This window comes from Gorilla gorilla, chromosome 5 (genome assembly GCF_029281585.2).
Source record: "Gorilla gorilla gorilla isolate KB3781 chromosome 5, NHGRI_mGorGor1-v2.1_pri, whole genome shotgun sequence".
Lineage (NCBI taxonomy): Eukaryota > Metazoa > Chordata > Mammalia > Primates > Hominidae > Gorilla > Gorilla gorilla.
Genome location: NC_073229.2, coordinates 83,119,116 through 83,131,937, shown reverse-complemented (window position 1 = coordinate 83,131,937; position 12,822 = coordinate 83,119,116). Strand labels below are relative to the sequence as shown.

The 12,822-nt window shown below is 37.5% G+C and overlaps 1 protein-coding gene across 5 annotated transcripts in view; it reads left to right on the top strand.

Moving 5' to 3' along the window:
* KHDRBS2 (KH RNA binding domain containing, signal transduction associated 2) overlaps window positions 1–12,822 on the top strand; it is a 659,289-nt gene that overhangs the window by 390,621 nt on the left and 255,846 nt on the right. For all 5 annotated transcript variants that reach the window (XR_008681200.2, XR_010134273.1, XR_008681201.1 and 2 more), the window contains one exon: window positions 2,590–2,788. Coding sequence is in view for 2 of the 5 variants with exons in the window: in XM_019028692.4 (XP_018884237.1) it covers window positions 2,590–2,788 (199 nt within the window). In the remaining 3 variants the exon portion in view is untranslated. The remainder of the gene's footprint in view (window positions 1–2,589; window positions 2,789–12,822) is intronic.

Below are 12,822 nucleotides of genomic sequence, written 5' to 3'. Positions count from 1 at the left end.
AATAATCTGAGCTCTGTGGATTGCTGGTGTGACCTTGGGCAGGTGACTTGTTCTCCATGCCTTAATATCTCAATGTATTTTTAAAATAGCTTAGAACTGCCCACATGACAAGCTTGTCAAGATGCTTAAATTGGAGTATTCATTTAAGGCAGTGGTTCCCAAATTGGCCTGTATTTTGGAATCACTGGGAGCTCCCTGTCTCCAGAGATTGTGGTTTAATCGGCCTAGGGTATGGCCTGGAATTTGGAATTTTCAAAAGATCCTCAAGTAACTTTAACATGCAGGCAAGTTAAGAAACTGCTGATATAAGGAACACAAGCCAAGATATGGCATTATGTTAGGAAGAAAACAGATTATAGCCATCATCAGAGGTAGGGATTGCAGGGTGCAACCATGAGATCGAGGATAGAAACTGGGGACATCCAGATTCCAAAGTGGGTCCAGGAATAGAAGCCAGAGAAGGAGGATAACGAATAAGGAGGAATGAGGAAAAGTAGAGAAAAGCAGAGTCATAAAAGTCCAAAGAAACATTTTCCAGATAATAGTCCACAATCTTAAAAATAGTAGAAAGGTGCTGTGGCATGGAGACTGTAAAGAAATCTAGTGGATGGAAATCAGTAGGCTACTGGTGATCTCAGCCAAGAGCATTTTCAACAGAGGGGTGAAAGCAAGAACTAGACTGATAACATTCAGTTCAGGAATGTAGAGGAAGTAAAGAATTAAACAGAAAATGTTCTTTCAGCAAGTCAGACAAATAAACGACAGGATACTGTGGTGTGGTTTTAGCCAGGGGCAGTATCCTAAAAAAAGTGATTTGAATTAAATTGGAGGAGAGAACAATGAGGTTAATATTCCAGGGAAAGAACATAGTGGATAAGAGGTAATGAGTCAGTTTCAGGAGACGGGTTTGCTAGGGCTGTGTCTAGTAGTCAGTTGATGAAGGAAGAAAATGGAAAATTAGATTTGATATGAGCATCATATAATATTAGAGCAGAAGGAAGTACTACAAATTTAGAAATCTGCATTTTACTCATTAGAAAAAAATATCTATCTTAAGCCTAGGTAGTTATAATACTTACCCATGACTATTCAAGGGTATAGCGAAGGCTCGTGAATAGAGTAGGGTGACCATAAAATTTATTGCCCACACATGGATATTTTTGAGAGTGTTAAAATGCTAAACTGAACGGGAAGCTAGGACAACAGTTATAAAACCTGGACATATGCTCATCTTGCTTATGAGGAAACAGAAATGTGCTTGGAGGAGCAGTGAAGGCAAAATTGGTTTTTACATCCCTTTATGTATTATCGTGGTAATACAGAATACTGTACTCTCAGCCATGTTGTACTTGCAGGCAGCACTGGGCCTCTGGGTCTTTGTGTTTCACCTTCTCCCAATCTGGGAGAGTATTCTTTATACATTAGACTCACAATAAGTTCTCTGATCATTTCTCTATTCATCAGCTCTGTAATCTATTTAAAAATTTTAAAGGCTTTACCAGCATTCGTACCCTTCACTTATAAATGCTCACTTTTATTTTAAGCAAGAAAGAGCCATCCGACTGCTATTCATAGCAGACAGCATAACCTATGTCCCCATATGTGCCTAAAGCCAAATGCTGTGATTGTTGACATCTCAATGATCATCATTGTTTTTCCCAGAGCTTTAGTGTTCCCACTGAAAGCAGTGCTATCTAGAGGCCACCCTTTCAGACAAAATAAAAAGTGAAATAACTGTTCTTTTGCCCAAAGACTTCAGACAAACACTCAACCATTCTAAAGGCTTCAAAATGCCATAAAAATTGGCCACAACCATTTGATCTTACACTTTTAGTGCAAGTTAATTTTGTATCAAGAACTGCAATACAGAGTATTCAGTCTATTATTTTTATTACAGATACTAAAGTATTCCTCTAACACCATAGTTATCTTAAGAAAATATATTCTGTCAGGGACTGCACCAGTTCAGGGGGTTACAGGCATGATGATAAATCAGTGACAAAGAGTTGTGATTTCAAGTGATCTCAAACTTAAGCAGCTATAATAAACAGAATGATATCATTATGGTTAGATTTCCACATTTTATTTAAGTGCAGCCACCTTTTTTTTTTTTTTTGGTAAACGACAGCATTGTCCATCACTATCTGTAATCCCCAGCATAGAGGAGATGCAGACATCTGAAACCACTCAGTTTCAGAGATGGTCCAGTGAGTCATATATCAGACGATGCTCTGATTTTTGTGTTCTTCGAGAATTTGGAATTTAATGGGGTTATATTCAGAGTGGGTTTTTGTTTGGGTTTTTTTTTTTCTGGCTTTGGGTTTTTAGTTATATAAAAGACAATAACAAAGTATTTTACATGGTTTTTATAAGAACTAATCATAGTCAGTGTTTACAATTATTGTCTTCTATAGATATCAACACACTTTATATCTTATATAATTTCTATTAAACGCATACACACACACACACAGAGAGAGAGAGAGAATTATTTCATTGTATGGAGGCTGTGAGATGAAAACTTTTTCTGTGACAGGCCCTTTTCTCTCATCACCTGTTTCTCATCTATACATGACTTGTTTCTCTTAGGGGCCGTGGGGGTGCCATTCCTCCTCCCCCACCACCTGGACGAGGTGTTCTCACCCCTCGGGGAAGCACTGTAACCCGTGGAGCGCTTCCAGTGCCACCTGTAGCAAGAGGTGTCCCTACCCCTCGAGCCCGGGGGGCACCAACAGTGCCAGGATACAGGGCACCTCCTCCTCCAGCCCATGAAGCTTATGAAGAATATGTAAGTACTCTTAAGAAATAAGTTGTAAGGATGAGTTAAATTGATTAGTTAACAAGCTACGTCTCAAACCGTTCATATACCGTGAATATAGCAGGTAATGTTTGTTGCAGAAACGAATGTCATTTACAACAGAATTTAAGCAGTGCATTTAAATGAGAGCATTTTGAGAAAAGGTTTCATTTTATAGGTGTCATCACTGTTAGTGATGCTAGTTAAAGATGCTAGTTAAAGAGCTTGTATTTTAAGAACCAAACTTATCCTTAGGAAGTTTGATCAGATTTCAAATGAGAAATAATTATAAACAAAAGGTGAATTGCCATGTATTCAGAGATTTCTGGAACTTCATAAAGATTAGCATAAAACTCAGAAATATTTAACAAATATAATATGATTATATTATAAACTTTGGGAGTATTGTAAGACCGTGTGGCTGGTCTTTCATTTATATATCCTGACTCTTTCTTTCACCATATTAAAGATGTGGATTGGCATAAAAAATTCAAAAAAATATACAATGAATAGACAAAATGCAGTGTTTCCAAGCATCCCCCTCCCTTCCTATCTACTGTATCTTTTGGTCATCTTATGTATCTAAACATCTTTTAACCTTTAGTTCTGATTGTCAGTATTCCACTAATTACATTGTGGTCCTTGTGTCCATTTCTCCGACTAGATTGTGAAATATGTAAAAAGGGAAAATTTACTAATAGTGTAACAATAGGAAGTCTTCTGTAAATGTTTTTTTTTATTATTATACTTTAAGTTTTAGGGTACATGTGCACAACGTGCAGGTTTGTTACATACGTTTACATATGCCATGTTGGTGTGCTGCACCCATTAACTCATCATTTACATTAGGTATATCTCCTAATGCTATCCCTCCCCTCTCCCCTCACCCCACAACAGGTCCCAGTGTGTGATGTTCCCCTTCCTGTGTCCATGTGTTCCCATTGTTCAATTCCCACCTATGAGTGAGAACGTGCAGTGTTTGGTTTTTTGTCTTTGCGATAGTTTGCTGAGAATGATGGTTTCCAGCTTCATCCATGTCCCTACAAAAGACATGAACTCATCATTTTTTATGGCTGCATAGTATTCTATGGTGTATATGGGCCACATTTTCTTAATCCAGTCTATCATTGATGGACATTTGGGTTGGTTCCAAGTCTTTGCTATTGTGAATAGTGTCGCAATAAACATACGTGTGCATGTGTCTTTATAGCAGCATAATTTATAAACCTTTGGGTATATACCCAGTAATGGGATGCCTGGGTCAAATGGTATTTCTAGTTCTAGATCCCTGAGGAATGGCCACACCGACTTACACAATGGTTGAACTAGTTTTCAGTCGCACCAACAGTGTAAAAGTGTTCCTATTTCTCCACATCCTCTCCAGCACCTGTTGTTTCCTGACTTTTTAATGATCGCCATTCTAACTGGTGTGAGACGGTATCTCATTGTGGTTTTGATTTGCACTTCCTTGATGGCCAATGATGATGAGCATTTTTTCATGTGTCTTTTGGCTGCATAAATGTCTTCTTTTGAGAAGTGTCTGTTCATATCCTTTGCCCACTTGTTGATGGGGTTGTTTTTTTCTTCTAAATTTGTTTGAGTTCATTGTAGATTCTGGATATTAGCCCATTGTCAGATGAGTAGGTTGTGAAATTTTTCTCCCATTCTGTAGGTTGCCTGTTCACTCTGATGGTAGTTTCTTTTGCTGTTCAGAAGCTCTTTAGTTTAATTAGATCCCATTTGTCAATTTTGTCTTTTGTTGCTATTGCTTTTGGTGTTTTAGACATGAAGTCCTTGCCCATGCCTATGTCCTGAATGGTATTGCCTAGGTTTTCTTCTAGGGTTTTTATGGTATTAGGTCTAACATTTAAGTCTTTAATCCATCTCGAATTAATTTTTGTATAAGGTGTAAGGAAGGGATCCAGTTTCAGCTTTCTACATATGGCTAGCCAGTTTTCCCGGCACCATTTATTAAATAGGGAATCCTTTACCCATTGCTTGTTTTTGTCAGGTTTGTCAAAGATCAGATAGTTGTAGATATGTGGCATTATTTCTGAGGACTCTGTTCTGTTCCATTGGTCTGTATCTCTGTTTTGGTACCAGTACCATGCTGTTTGGGTTACTGTAGCCTTGTAGTATAGTTTGAAGTCAGGTAGCATGATGCATCCAGCTTTGTTCTTTTGGCTTAGGATTGACTTGACAATGCGGGCTCTTTTTTGGTTCCATATGAACTTTAAAGTAGTTTTTTCCAATTCCGTGAAGAAAGTCATTGGTAGCTTGATGGGGATGGCATTGAATCTATAAATTACCTTGGACAGTATGGCCATTTTCACGATATTGAGTCTTCCTACCCATGAGCATGGAATGTTCTTCCATTTGTTTGTATCCTCTTTTATTTCATTGAGCAGTGTTTTGTAGTTCTCCTTGAAGAGGTCCTTCACATCCCTTGTAAGTTGGATTCCTAGGTATTTTATTCTCTTTGAAGCAATTGTGAATGGGAGTTCACTCATGATTTGGCTCTCTGTTTGTGTTATTCATGTATACGAATGCTTGTGATTTTTGCACATTGATTTTGTATCTTGAGACTTTGCTGAAGTTACTTATTAGCTTAAGGAGATTTTGGGCTGAGACAATGGGGTTTTCTCGATAATCATGTCATCTGCAAACAGGGACAATTTGACTTCCTTTTTTCCTAATTGAATACCCTTTATTTCCTTCTCCTTCCTGACTGCCCTGGCCAGAACTTCCAACACTATGTTGAATAGGAGTGGTGAGAGAGGGCATCCCTGTCTTGTGCCAGTTTTCAAAGGGAATACTTCCAGTTTTTGCCCATTCAGTATGATATTGGCTGTGGTTTTGTCATAGATAGGTCTTATTATTTTGAGATATATCCCATCAATACCTAATTTATTGAGAGTTTTTAGCGTAAAGTGTTGTTGAATTTTTTCACAGGCCTTTTCTGCAACTATTGAGATAATCATGTGGTTTTTGTCGTTGGTTCTGTTTATATGCTGGGTTATGTTTATTGATTTGCTTATGTTGAACCAGTCTTGCATCCCAAAAAAAGTCCAGGACCAGACAGATTCACAGCCGAATTTTACCAGAGGTACAAGGAGGAGCTGGTACCATTCCTTCTGAAACTATTCCAGTCAGTAGAAAAAGAGGGAATCCTCCCTAACTCATTTTATGAGGCCAGCATCATCGTGATACCAAAGCCTGGCAGAGACACAACAAAAAAGAGAATTTTAGACCAATATCCCTGACGAACATCGATGCAAAAATCCTCAATAAAATACTGGCAAATGGAATCCAGCAGCACATCAAAAAGCTTATCCACCATGGTCTTCTGTAAATATTAAATTTAACTGATGCAAGCCAGATCATTGTACTATGAAAAAGATTTATTTTGCCTTTAACCTCTCCAGCATGTCCGTCTCCTGATCTAGGTATTTGTTTCATTCAACTATCCATAAACATGCTGTCCTCTTCAATGTCTTATGTAAATTATTGCTCATTTAAACGTAAACTCTTCAAATATAGTTACTGTCACATACTGGGCACTCAAAACATATGGACTGGTTAATAATCAAAATTTAACTATAAAGTGAACATAGTTTATAGCTATTCCTAAGAGTATATTAATTTTTAGCATGTATTCATTTTAGGAATAGTGTTACTAAGTGTAAAAATCCACTTCTACTTGAACAGATGAAATGTGTTCATCTAAGTATCTTCACTACATCAAGTATCAATATTTAAAACCTTAGACCATCTTAAAATTGCAAAACCAGAAACAGAAATCATATTCTACTCTGCAAACAAACCCACAAGGGTCAAAAAAACTCAGGGACTAGCCCTGCTTCTGCCATTTCTTGCCAGAGACATAGTATGTGAAAAATAAGGACTTGTTTAAATGAATTAAAAATCCACAACAAGGGTGGTAGGATCACTTTTTATCTTTGGGGAACTGTGTAGCTCAACAATCTTTATGTACGTTGGCACTATGGTGTTTTTGTCCTCCAAATAGAGGCTTAAACAGATCAGTTTTTAAAAATTAAGAAGAGAGAAAAACTTTTCAGGTAATAGTAGTTAGCATTGTTATTAATAGAAGAATTTACACAGCATGTTTGGGACTGTGAAAGAGAAGACTGGCAAAACAATTTTAGCCTCTCATGTGTGTTCCAATTTATAGTGAATACATCAGTAGAATATGAGTCAAGAGTAATCAACAAAAGCCTAAAGAGTTTGTGGAAATGTGGGTGAAAAGGGTTATATTCTAAATGGGAAAATTTAAGAGGTGAGTATGTTCCTTAGAAAAATAACAGAAAATAGTAAAATAATAAATATTAGGTAATATGAAATTATTACTTAGATTTTAAAGTACCCACTTGCTTTTATTTATTCAATCAGTCACTCACTGAGCCTCCATCTTATTTTAGGTGTGTTCTGAAGGTCCTGGAGACATATCTGTGAACAAATCAAACCAAATGTCTGCTTTCATAAAGCTTATATTTTAGTGGGAAGAGACAGAAAACAAACATATGTAAACAAATGAATAAAAATTAGTGAGGTAGAGATAAGTGCTCCGGAGAGAGGTGAGGAGAGCCCACTTCCAGAAAATGGGCAGTTAGGGAAGGTCTCTCTGAAGTGGAGACGTTTGAGCAAATGCTTAAATGAATTGAGGGTCTTGGCCAATTGGCTGCTTCTGTAAACAATATCCCTGGTAGAGGAAACTGCAAGCATAAATGCCCTGAAGTGGAACCTGTTTGAAATATTTGGGGATCAGCAAGGAGGACATTAAAGCTGGAGCAGAATGTGTGAGGGAGAGGTAGCAAATAACATTGGGGCAGTGGACAGGCCAATTCATGGTGCTGTTGGAGCATGCAGAGGAGGAAAGTGGCATGATTAGATTTGTGTTTTGAAAGGTTTAATCTGCCTACATCATGGATAATAGAACATGTGGGTGGAGGTAGGCACAAAAGTGGAAACAAGGAGACTGTTAACTGGTTGCAGTGCCCCCCCACCCACCCCATGACAGGATGATGGAGGGGATGAGAGGAGGTTCAATTCTAAGTGTACTGCAAAAATCATCTGTTAAGATTTGATGATGGAAAATATGTGGATGTGTGAAAGAGAGAGGAGTAAAGGAAGGTGTTTATGAAGTAAAGGTGATTAGACTGAACGACTGGGTTAAATTGAGACACTGTTTGTTGAAATGAATATATCACGAGGGAAGTTGAAGGTTCAGTTTGAGATTCCTGAGTGTCACTGGGTGGACAGGATGTGGCATTTCAAAACAGACAGCAGCATCTCAAGATCTGAATTCTAACTGTGACACTACCTGTGTAATTTTACAAACACTTTGAGGTTTGGATCTCTTATATATAATGGGAATAATCGTTTCAGCCTCTCAAGACTCTATTGAAGATTAAAAATAAATATTCATAAGCACTTATAAGTATGCATAAATACCTAGAATATTGTTGTTAATAAAAGGTAACTATTACATAAAATTTTATCATATATAATATTCCTTAATTTTTGCTTGTGATAAGTTATGGATGCTTTGAAGTCATAGATATTAATAATCTATTTTTTGTGAGTTACTTAGGCATTATTGATTGCAAAAAGCAGAAGCGCTTTGAACTTCATTTAGTAAAATTTTTAAAAAGCTGGCTCTGGGGGAAGTGTCATATGAATATAGGTTCATAAAATCCTGCCATAGGAATGCCAGGAATGCTATCTGGGCTTAAGAAAGGTCTGTACCAGCCAGGCGCGGTGGCTCATGCCTGCAATCCCAGCACTTTGGGAGGCCGGGGTGGGTGGATCACGAAGTCAGGAGATCGAGACCATCCTGGTTAACACGGTGAAACCCCATCTCTACTAAAAATACGAAAAGTTAGCCAGGCATGGTGGCGGGCGCCTGTAGTTCCAGCTACTCGGGAGGCTGAGGCAGGAGAATCACTTGAACCCGGGAGGCGGAGCTTGCAGGAAACCGAGATCGCGCCACTGCACTCCAGCCTGGGTGACAGAGAGAGACTCGTCTCAAAAAAAAAAAAAAAAAAGGGAATTAGAAAACTGTAAGGAATCTCTCTTCCTATCTCATCTCTGTTTTCTCTGCATATGTGTTTCCTTTCCGTTTTATCTACATACTGGATTTTTTTTTGGCTTCTCTGAAAATGTGACTTACATATAGTAAAATACCTCCACCCAGGGCTGCCATGTTTTTATGTTCAGCTCTAGTCACCAACAGATACTAGCCTCTCAGTTCTGTGCCATATCCCCAGGTGGGAAAATGGCATTCAGCCAGGGTTGTCAGGTGTCTAGCACTAATCAGTCACCTCTAACCATAGGGAAGAAGCCAACTGAAATTAGGTCTGGGATCTACCACTCATCAGCCACCAATGGCAAGGGTAGGAAAGGGGAGAAGTTTGCACAATATAAACATAGTTATTGGGGACCCAGCCCCAAGGACAATATGGGGAGACACTAATTTTTAGAGAGGAAAATGTATTATGAGCTTGGCAGACATCCCAAAACGTATCTAGGAGAACATACGATTGATAATAGTAAAAAGTATATAGATATATTTTTGAAAAACTGTTAATAGCATATTTTATGAAAACCTGTCTTGTATTATATTTTCATTATTTTTGTTTCTAAAAACAATTTAATGAGTAAGGTTTAATATGTGGCTGATAGGCTGCTGGCTGCAATCTTTGAAATCCTTAGTGCCCAACCCAGATTAGCGCTCAAGAGCTGCTACTCTCTGCTCTAATTTTAGACTATTGATTCCTCTGCAAGGGGTAAGAAAAACAAAAGTTTAAGTGTTTCAATAACAAAATAATAGCACCATGTTGAGTTGATGGTGAAAATCTCAAAGGAGTTCTTAACTTTCAGATAAAATTTCTTAGAAAACCTTCCTTTTATTATAAATCACTCTATGAGTCAATTCACTCTTCAGACTTCTTTCTCCCCTGCTGAGCCTCAGCATTAAATTTCTGACCACATGGAATGTATTTAGGTAATCAAATCCACTCCTTGCAGCTGGCCTGACAAGAAACAGCTTACTGTAATTGAGAATGCTGTTTAAAACCATCATTAGTGTTAGCTGAGTCTTAAAAAAATTTTGAATTTTAGTTTGTTACACATCGTAACCCAGACTTTAAATATTTTAAAGCTTTTCTTCATTGACCTTCTGCTAAGACGAGTAAATTTACATTTTACAGATCCATCTTCATGATTGAAGTAGATTTGGAGAATCAAAAATAATATTTCAATGACAACTCCCATAGGACAAAATATTAAGCATTATCAGCTCTACCAGTGGATAATATGTTAAAAGAGAATAAATTAAAACTAACACTTTTGAATACCTCCTAGGTTCCAGTCACTGTCTGTTAACTCACTTAATCTCAGGATAATACTATCAACTAGTTTTAGATTTTACTATTTTAGTAGGTAAAGAAACTGAAGCTTGGAACTGAGAATTGCATCCACTTTTCTGTCCCTACAGATTCTCTATCTGATACATTGTGTTTCCTCTCGGTAAAGAACCATAAGGTATCCTGTAGAGTACTTATCTCACAAAGAACTCACACAGTTTCACACAGATCATTTGTACTTCATACTCCCATCTAGACCACTAGCCAGTGTTTATTAGTCCCCTCAGCAATACTTAGGACATCGCCCAGTATTTATACCTGCATGAAGACCTCCAACTACAGAGAACTCAATACCTCCAGAAACTAAGTGATGGAAATATAAAAACTGTAGTTAAAGAGAAACTGTCTCTTCTCTAAAAAGGATGCCATCTAGTGGGAGAGATAGCATTAGTCCAACAATTAACATATATGTATTTGCTATATAGGGCTCTTATCTTACTCTACCCTCTATTAGAAGTCATTTGCTATTATCTCACTTACAAGATTTTATACATCCTAAAGGCAGTGTTTCTTAAATTTGCTTTATCTTTTCAGTTCTAAGTAAAGTGCTTTGAATTGAACTTACTTATGATATTTGGGGGAAAAGGTTATACATATGCACACAAACATATATATAAATATATATATAATGACAGTAGAACACAGCATATAATAAGTACCAAATAGAAACTATGCATGCTCCAGGAAAGGGAATTATCACCGATGGCTATATGGCTGTTTTAGAAAACCTCTAAGAGGGTAAGAAAAACGACTGCAAGGAGACCAGGATAATAGTTATAACATTTAGAAGCAGAGAGAAGAGGGAGAAAACTCCATGCAGAAGGGATGGTAAAAGCAAAGACAAGAAAAGGAAACTTTCAAAGCAAGTCTAAAGAATCTGGAAGAACAATTTGGTGAAATAGAGTTTAAGATAGCAGGGAAATAATGGAGAGAAAAGTAGAGAAGAGTTACATATACCCTCAAGGCTGAGGTTGTAACTTCACTTATAATAAAATGCCACCTGAAGATTTCACAGCAGAAGGCAACCTGAGGTTTTGGGGAATTTTATAATTCTCAGTTGTCTAGGGTGGATTAAAGAAGAGGATGAAGGAAGGAGAAGATTTAGGGAATTAACAATAGTGAGACTGACTGAGATGTGGCCCTAGCTATGACAACAGGGATGGGATTGGAGGTATTCAGGCCAAAGGTAAAGCTGAAGGTAAAAACAATAGGGTTTGATGGCAAATGCATTTGGGAGGAGTAAGAAAAAGCAAGCAGGCCTCACTCAAAGTTATGTTTGTACACAGGAATGGGTAAAGGAAGAGGCACAGGAAGGAAGGCCATAGTGGGGAGGGGTGGACAGTGAAGGAGTGACTTTGATGCTAAAGAAGCTCCCTCCATGGCTGTGGGAGGGGATTATAAATGTGTTTACATGGTCATCTCTCTTTGTTGCAAAAGTAAGGTATTTTATCTGCAATCCCCAGGTGACATCCTCACCTGTCACACTGCCCTTTGGGTCAAATGGTGGTAGAGTGGGCATGACTATCTGTGAAGAATAGTTAGTTAGAAATTCATTTAGTTTGGGTTTAGAGGAATATTTTGTTTGCATTATTTAGATATTGCTACTGTTCTGTTGTAGAAATATTTCCAGGAATACTCCTACCATCTCACATAGTGTTGTGACACAAGTATTCACAGATAGAGGTTTTACTGCTATTCCATTGTAAACTACAACACTGATATGGGAAGGATGTGGTTAATGGAGGAGAAATAAAGTTTGAATTGTATTGGGCCAGAATATGCTCTGTGGAAAACTCTTTCATATCATTCAGCTCAGCTATGACAGAGACTTGACGGAAGTTTCCCCAAATATCAGAACAATGAAAATGGCTATAACATAACCAGCAATGAGTTGTGAAACAGAAATGCACTTTTTAAAACTATCCATAACAACTCTTTTTGTTTCTATCAACCAGCTAGAGAAAAATCCTTAATTTTGTTTCCTGTCTATAGAAAATATTGTCAAAATCATTGTCATATTAGAAGTTGATCAAAACGTAGACCTCCAAAAAGCATAGGGATTTGTTGACTAATAAAACAGAAATTCTATATTGTTTTCTGGATTTTGTGATGTTGATAGTGTTTTCAGGTTTAGAAAATTTACAGTTGTTTGTTATTGCTTTTCTCATTCAAAATAAATATTCACTTTACTGCCAACTATGGATACATAATTTTTTAAATCTTTTCTTAAAGAGGGAATGCAAAATTATGTAATTTTGAGGCCCCACAAACATTGCATCCCACCCTGAAGAGGAAAATAATGGCAACATTTATAGGAAAATACACATCTCTATGGGGGGACAGAGCAGGGAGAGATTGTTTAAAGAAAAAACTGACTGTGTAACCTTAGTTTCTTGCTGGTACTAAAAGTCTGTTCTGTGCTTAGCTAGAACCAAGTTAGTGCTGTTAATTTCCTTGTGGAAATGCTGTCCTTTTAACAAAGGTTACATAGTGTAACCGTAACAAAGGTTACTGTTATGTGCAGGTAAAGGCACACAACTTCTGGAAGTGTCTGTCAGAACATTTCACCCTGTGGAGACA